General features: G+C 37.1%; 1 protein-coding gene across 1 annotated transcript; it reads left to right on the top strand.

The window, feature by feature from the left end:
* Positions 1 to 559: 559 nt before the first annotated feature.
* Positions 560 to 3,348, top strand: LOC111829318. Its single transcript, XM_023778068.1, has 6 exons — positions 560 to 702; positions 1,919 to 2,144; positions 2,238 to 2,477; positions 2,571 to 2,731; positions 2,903 to 2,992; positions 3,085 to 3,348. Exons 1-6 carry the CDS (start codon positions 664 to 666, stop codon positions 3,124 to 3,126), a joined length of 798 nt encoding a protein of 265 aa, XP_023633836.1. The 5' UTR covers positions 560 to 663; the 3' UTR covers positions 3,127 to 3,348.
* Positions 3,349 to 8,031: the final 4,683 nt, after the last annotated feature.

Raw genomic sequence — 8,031 nt, 5'->3', positions numbered from 1 at the left:
TGTGGTGAACGAGAAACCGAACTGCATCTCTTCTTCCATTGTCCGTTTGGCGAAAGAGTCTGGAATCTAGCCCCTTTCAAAGATTTACCCTAACTTCGCGATATCCAAACCATCAAAGTCGGCATAGCTGTTGGTGCATGACCAATTATTCCCTTGGCTGATTTGGATGATATGGATCACTCGAAACCGATTGATTTTTAGTAAAAAATCAACCCCTGCTGAAGAAGTAGTGCTTCTGGCTATGGGCTAGCTAAACGGGCCTTGGCCTCTCTTTATATGACTCTTTAAACTTAACTCAAAATGTTGTCAAAAACAAAAAAAAGAAAATTTTCAGAATTAAACCGTTTAGATTTTATATAAAAAAATTTCTTATATGCAGAAGTTAAATAATTTGGGCAGTATTTGATTTCCCACTCAATATCCAAAACAGATTTAGGAAAATTACAATTTTCCCAAAAGAAAAAACCAACAAAATTTTCATTTTCCACTTCTTAGAGTTTGGCCCACTTAACGCCCACACCCTTTAATATCTCACACTCTCGTAATAGTCCATACTTAGACACTCACGCTCGTCTCTCTCCTCTCTCCCATCTCTACAACTAACCTCCGTTCTGTCTCTTCCGACGGTGCAAGATTCGGTGTCTTTCTCCGGTTGAAAGCAAGATGGCCGTCGTCAACGACCCTCCAAATCTGGTCCAACAGGTACAACCTTTATCTCTACTTCTCCTTCTAGCGATAATTCTCTGTGTTTGCTCGATTTTGTTTTAGGTTTTTCGACTTCTTTGTCTAGGGTTATAGATCTTTCCCTCTTTCTTGTTGGTTGTCTAGGATTTGGTTACTTGTTAACTTTGTTACTCTATTAGCTCGATTTCTTTGTTTAGGGTTATAGGATTTGATTACTGGTTTTTGTTTGTTCGATTTCTTTGTTTAGGGTTATGGGATTTGATTCTTTAATGTTGGCTGTCTGCGATTAGAAACCCTAAACTTGAAATGAGCTGTTGTCTTCATTTCATGTTTCTCTAGGTTAAGCTTTGATTGGTTCTTAGTTTCAGATGGCGTTTTATATTTGATTATATCCAAATTATAAACTGCAGATGTGTTTGATGTAAGCTTAGTTTGATTTCTCTCTTGCAAAGAGATTTCAAGCTTTGATTTAAGTTCAGTATGAGATTATGTTTTATGTCTTTTCTCTCTGTTTTAGGATTTACTCAAGTGTTTGCTATGTGTTCTACATCTGTTGTTAATTTCTGGTGATCCGGGTGTCTCTTCACATGCATGTTTGATTTGGTGTTGTAGACTGGAATTCTTAGTTGAGTCTATGTTCTGTTGATTCTATTTGATAAGCCGTATCTGTTAGTTGCTTAGCTCTTGTATCTTCATTGTAGTTGCTAAGCCGTATCGGGTTAGGTGCTTAACTCTCGTGTCTTCACTTCATGTGTTCTTTGTCTCTGTGTGTTCTAATTAATGGAATTGTTGTAGTTCATAAGCCGAATCTGGTCTGACAACTAGGATCTGCTGAGTCTATCTCTTGTGTCTTCATTTCATTTGTTCTAAGTCTCTGTTGTCTTCATTTCATGTTTCTCTAGGTTAAGCTTTGATTGGTTCTTAGTTTCAGATGGCGTTTTATATTTGATTATGTCCAAATTATAAACTGCAGATGTGTTTGATGTAAGCTTAGTTTGATTTCTCTCTTGCAAAGAGATTTCAAGCGTTGATTTAAGTTCAGTATGAGATTATGTTTTATGTCTTTTCTCTCTGTTTTATGTTTGAGACTCAAGTTTCTAAATATCAGTTTATGTCTCTGTTGTGTTCTAATAAAAATTTCCAACTGATTATGTGTTAGAATTTCAAGCTTTGATTTTAAGCAAATGGCGATTTTTTAATATCAATTTGGGGTTTTATTGATTATTGAATGCAGGCAATGAATTCAACAAAGGCGATGGTGTGGTGGGACATTAACAGTTGTCCGGTTCCCGAGGGTTATGATGTCTCTACGGTCTCTCGATCTATAAAATTGGCGATGAAACACACTGGTCCTCTCACCATCACTGCCATTGGCAACTTAAAACTCATATTAAAAGAAATGCCCAATGCTCTTCATGCGATTTCTTCCTCTGGGATTAATCTTAAACACGTTCCAGAAGGTTAATATTCTTTTCTGTTACTATCTTTAGGGCACTGACTGTATTTGTTTTTTTTTTCTTTTGCTATTGACTTGCTTTCTTATATTGAAACAGGTTTCAGAGACATTTTTGAGGAACTTATCAAGTGGAAGAGGGAAAATCCACCTCCGGCTACTATAATGGTCATAACTGGAAACTTTAAAGAAGTTAAGCGTTTATTGTTTCCTCTTTCGAATATAGAAAAGCAGGGGTACACATTTCTTCCCGTATTCAGTCAATCCGCTTCCCAGAGCATCAACGCTGAAGAGTACTTCAGGAATTCCACCATGTGTATTTGGGAGCAGTTACTGAAAGGTGATTGTCCTCTCTATCTCTCTCACAGTCATAAACCCAGCAAAGTTGTTGTTTCTGTACTAGTTGATTTTTTGTTTCTTTTTGTTCCACCAGACGCAATAGACTCAGGAGACACAAGAAAACAAGAGCTTGAGGAGAAGTTCTGTGTAACGAACGAATCTCCGTGCAGGTTTTTCTGCACACTATGCAATCTCGCTGTCCCATGCGTTGAAGATTTGTGTGCGCATCTTAAAGGCAGAGATCACATATCGCTTGTAAGGCATCATCCTTTCCTCCTCTAAAGTTATATTTATGATTTGTCATCATTGTTACTTGTGTTCCTGTCATTTAAGCACAAGTTTCCCTTTCTCACTTCTTACTTATGTTTGCATTTCAAAGAAAAATATATTCACTTTGAACCCATGTTATCTTTCTTTTGAAAGCAGGAGTTGGACTTGGTGTCAGGGCCTCTACCCAAGAAGAAGCTGGTAAAGCGGATCTTTACTCTTTCTAAGTTCATTAACAAGCAAGGAAAGGCAAGTTTTAATCACTCAGCTAGACTCTAAAATGTTCAATAGAAAGCAGTTCTGATTTATATTGACTTTTTGTGGATGCTAAAACATTGAAGGATTTGAATGAGTCGTTTGAAGAAGGCCGATTGAGCCTCTAAAGGAGGACCTGAACTAGGCGAGGAAGATGAAGACACTACATAGCTTTGATCTTTAGTATCTCTTTCTGTCCAGTCTCATGCAATTTTATATCTTGTTCTGTTTTACTTTTAAGTAATCTTGTGTCTACCCTGGAATATATTATCACACTCTTGATGAATATATTACTACAAATATCTCCAAGGTTTAAGGTATATGCATGTCACTGAAGGATGTTGCCTTTATTTATTTTTTGTAAACTGCCATGAGTTATCTACGAACACGAATTGCATACAATATATCGACAAAAGTTTGAATATATAATTAATAAGTTTACTACAAATATCTCCAAGGTTTAAGGGATATGCTCTGCGGTTTTTACTAGATTTTACTATTATCACACTCTTGCTGGGAATCTAGATGTTGCTCTGCGGTTTTTTGATCGAATGGAGAAGAAAGGTTGTTTGCCTAATGTTGTTACTTACAACACTTTGATTGATGGGTACTGTAAGTTGCGTAAGATCGATGATAGGTTTGAGCTTTTGAGATCAATGGCGTTAAAGGGTTTATAGCCGGATTTGATTTCTTACAATGTCGTTAGTAATGGGTTATCTAGAGAAGGGAGGATGAAGGAGACAAGTTTTGTACTTACAGAAATGAATGAGAAAGGATATTCGCTTGATGAAGTCGCTTATAATACGCTTATTAAAGGTTATTGTAAAGGAAGGTAACTTCATCAAGATCTTGTGATGCATATGGGTTGTCACCTAATTTTATCACATATACTTCACTAATGTGACAACCCATATGCATCACCTAATGTGTAAGGCTGGGAATATGAACCGGGATACTGAAAGGCTGGGAAAGAGTATGTGTAAGCCTGTGTAAGGCTGGGAAATTGAAAGTGAAACAAAGGTTAGGATGTGAGAATTACAACAGAAATGCAAACTCTTGCTTTTCTCTATTTGTAAAATATGCAAACTTGTTATGTTGATGTTTCACAGAGTTCTCATCATACGGATTAAAGGTTACATGATTACAAAGTTCTTAAGTCGTTCTTCAAGAATCTCCTACCCCGAGAAAATCAATAAATTTCGAGGTTTTTTTTAGGGAGAATTACTTAGATATACCACAATTGTATGTTTATTCCCTAAACAGCCAAATTTTTTTTTATTCCTTAGATGTTTAGTGAGATGGGTGTAATTACAATAAACACCTTTGGTCTGTTTTCACTTAAAAATTGACACGTCAGATTCGACATGCCACGTCATACCTGAAATTGTCACATCATTATTCTGTCTTTAATGATAAAAGAGGAAGAAACTGAAGATTTTCGTCACTATTTACAAACAAAAAAAAACTGTTTTTTCTCTCTCGAAGCCAACGAAGAACCCTAACTCTCGCCGCTTTTCTTTCTCGTTTCTTCCGGCCGCTTATCCTATTATCAGTGTGTCTCTCTCTTTCTCGTCGTTATTATTGTCGCATTTCTTCTCAATTTGGATGGAGACTTTTCGTTTTCTGACAAAAATAACAGGGAAATACGAAACGTCGTTTACGGCTGAGTTATGGTACATTACGGCTGAGTTATGACACATTGCGGCTGAGTTATGGTACATTACGGCTGAGTTATATAATGACTTATTGTAAGTTACGGCTAAGTTATGGCGAAAATATTTCTACCTCGGCGATTCCGGCGAAGAACTCTAATTCTCACTGCTCTCTCTCTCTCATCTCTTTTGGCCGCTTCGATTCTCAACGAGTCTCTCTCTTGTCGTCATTCCTATCGTATTTCTTCTCTAATTGCGTACATCCAACGTTCTAAGAAAAGAAAAGAGTTCTTGGTCCTCACATGTGGTTCTGTTCATGGTGAGAGTTGCTTTGAAGATGACAATAATGAAGACGAAGAGAGTGAACGGTAAACCTATGGCACTAACTCGTAATCTCATTACTGTCTTGTTATTTTGCCACTATATCGAAATCTCATATCCCATTCTCGAGTTTTGTTTCATTTGTTGCAAAAAAGGTGTCTATGTCAGATCGGAATAGGCCAAGGAAAAGGCAGAAAACTAAAAAGAATAAGAAAAAAACTGTTCTTTCTCTCTTGAAGCCGACGAAGAACCCTAACTCTCGCCGCTTATTTTTCTCGTCTCTTCTGGCCGCTTATCCTATAATCGGTGTGTCTCTTTTTCTCGTCGTCATTAATGTCGCATTTCTTCTCAACTTGGGTGGAGATTTTTCGTTTTCCGACAAAAAAACAGGGAAATACGAAACGTCGTTTACGGTTGAGTTATGACACATTGCGGCTGAGTTATGGTACATTACGGCTGAGTTATATTATGACTTATTGTAAGTTACGGCTGAGTTGTGATTTTTTTTTGTAATTGTTCACGTACAGGAAAAAATATCTCTACCTCGGCGATTCCGGCGAAGAACCCTAATTCTCGCCGCTTCTCTCTCTCTCATCTCTTTCGTCCGCTTCGACTAGAAGAAGCATCGCTAGGAACAACACAAAAGATTATGCCGTCAAATTGTGAATTGGAACTGCCACCTAAGTTGGAGCCAGAACGTGTATTTTCACTATTTCCTTGTGACTACCCAAGAAAGCACTATAAGTAAATTGAATTGTTTAGGACTAGTTCTATTTTGTGTGTGTTGATTTCTGCTCAAAATGAAAAACGTTTTGGTTTGGAAAATGTGAAAGAATTTTTTGTTTCAAAATCTGTTTTGACAAAATAATTCAAATTTTCGAGACATTCACGCTTGAAAAGTTCTTTAAACCAAAAAGTTTGATGTTGGATGAGTTTCGTGAATTTAGCTCATCTTTGAGAGTGTTTTTGTGTAGCAATACGTTTGAGTTGCTTAGTATTAAAACTGAATGTGCTTTGTTTCAAACTTGCTATGATTTGAAATATTTGCTTAAAGACGTGTTGTGTGGCTCAATTACACCAACAAAACCTTGTAAATCGAACTTGAATGATCATGTGTTTGATAAATGTTTCCTTAAGTTTACAAAGGTTGATTCGTTCACTAGCAAAGGTTTGCTTGTTCTAAAAGTTGTTAAGCATTTTTGGTGTTCTAATCACATTCTTATTTGTGAAAAAGAGTTTGATTATCTTAAGAGATTGTTTATCTATTCCTATCACACATTTGATGTGTTTTCTCTAGTTCTTGTGAAAGCAAACGTAAGGCAGGTTAAGGATTCAAAATCAAGAATAATGAAGAACTTCGTTAATCAAATCGATTATGGACCAAGGGAAGAAATGAACCAAGAATATCTTGTGTTCTCATTGTTTAAATCATCAACAAAGGAGCATGGAAAACTAGCCAAAATGTTCAAGAAGGAGCCACCGGACATAGAAGTTTTCTCGTCTAAATTCTTTGTGAGAACGAGAATTTAAGTGGCTTCGATGCACGCCAAGAAACTCATTGCTTATTTTAGAATGATCTTCGAGGTGGGAGAACAAGTGCGGATTCACTTCACAAAGGAAAGATTCCCAGCCGAGCGGAGTAGCAAGTTCAAGCCAAGGATCGATGGACCTTTCACCATCACAAAACGGATCAATGATATAGCCTATCACATTGATCTACGAGGTAATTACAATATAAGATCGAGCTTCAAAGTGTCTAATCTATCTCCTTTTCTTGCAGATGAAACGGTTTTGAGGACAAATCCTTTTCAAGACGGAGGGCATGATATGACTATCGCCGAACAAAACCTGAAGCTCGTAACCGAGGAACAATCCGTTGAAGAGGATCAGCTCGTAGCCAGGGAGCAGCTCGTACCCAGGGAGCAGCTCGTACCCAAGGAGAATCTCATACCCGAGGATGAGCTTGTAGCTGAGGAAGTGCTTATAAAGAAGCTAATCAAACCGCCATGATTTCTCATTAACAAAATTCACACATCAAATTACAGTTCCCATTTAACCTAGCCCTTGAACCGTAAGGGCTCTAATACCAAATTGAAAAGACCCTGCCCGCCTTTTAAAAAAAAACATGTAAACCCGATTAACTCAAATCAGCTAAACCGGCTAAACCGGACTAAATCAATTTAAACCATCTAAACCGGTCCTAATCAATTTAAACCATTAAAATCCAATTAAACCAATTAACCAACAATTTCCAATTCATCCAACCCACATATCAACAACCAGCGAAAGACTTAACCGACAATCCAAAGAAAACAAATTATTAAACCAGCAGGCAATCCTTTATCCAAAAACAGTCATCATCCAGAAATAGAAATGCATCCTAACATGTTTCTAACTTCCAACCTAACAACCTAACAATGCAATAACATAAATTCACGACACAACCAACGAGCCTCTAGATCATTCTTCCTTCCTCGCAATGATTCCACGGTCACACCTTTTCCTTACCTGCATCATAAAAAGATATGTATAAGTATGTCAGAAATACTTAGCGAGGCATCATTCCAACTACAGGGCTATATACACAAGAATTTACCATTTGAGGTCATGTATTTCCAACTGGAATTTACCATTTGAGGTCATGTACGATACAAACCTCTAGCCTCAAATCTCCTAATCAACCCACAAGAATATCTAGAAACCTCTTAGGAACGCTCTTCTCTTCTTTCTTTCACAAAAAGGATGAAAAGGCTAACCAAAACTCTAAACGTTGACACTCCCCTTTTATAAGAAGTCCTAAGGTTTCCCAAACCCAAGCCAAGCTAAATCAAACAATTTCAAAACAAACAGAACAACCACCAAAACTATTGGTGTCGCCCTTGGTGTCAATCGACACGAGCGTTATAGTAAGATTTTAAGATTTTACATAAACAATTCATAATTTGTTGGATAATATTAATGGAAAACAAGATAAGATTTCTTTTTTATGATAGATGATGACATGGCAACCACGTCATCAATGTCAACAGTCTTGACAAAGGATGTATCACTGAATACGGT

Source organism: Capsella rubella, unplaced genomic scaffold (genome assembly GCF_000375325.1).
Source record: "Capsella rubella cultivar Monte Gargano unplaced genomic scaffold, Caprub1_0 scaffold_7, whole genome shotgun sequence".
Lineage (NCBI taxonomy): Eukaryota > Viridiplantae > Streptophyta > Magnoliopsida > Brassicales > Brassicaceae > Capsella > Capsella rubella.
This window is presented reverse-complemented; position numbering and strand designations above follow the sequence as displayed.

What these genes read in the sequence shown, in the direction of transcription:
- LOC111829318 (XM_023778068.1), top strand. Translation starts at nt 664, where the DNA reads ATGGCCGTCGTCAACGACCCTCCAAATCTGGTCCAACAG. An exon ending in TCTTAAACACGTTCCAGAAG is followed by an intron (nt 2,145 to 2,237) that starts GTTAATATTCTT and finishes ATATTGAAACAG; the next exon opens with GTTTCAGAGACATTTTTGAG. An exon ending in TTGGGAGCAGTTACTGAAAG is followed by an intron (nt 2,478 to 2,570) that starts GTGATTGTCCTC and finishes TTGTTCCACCAG; the next exon opens with ACGCAATAGACTCAGGAGAC.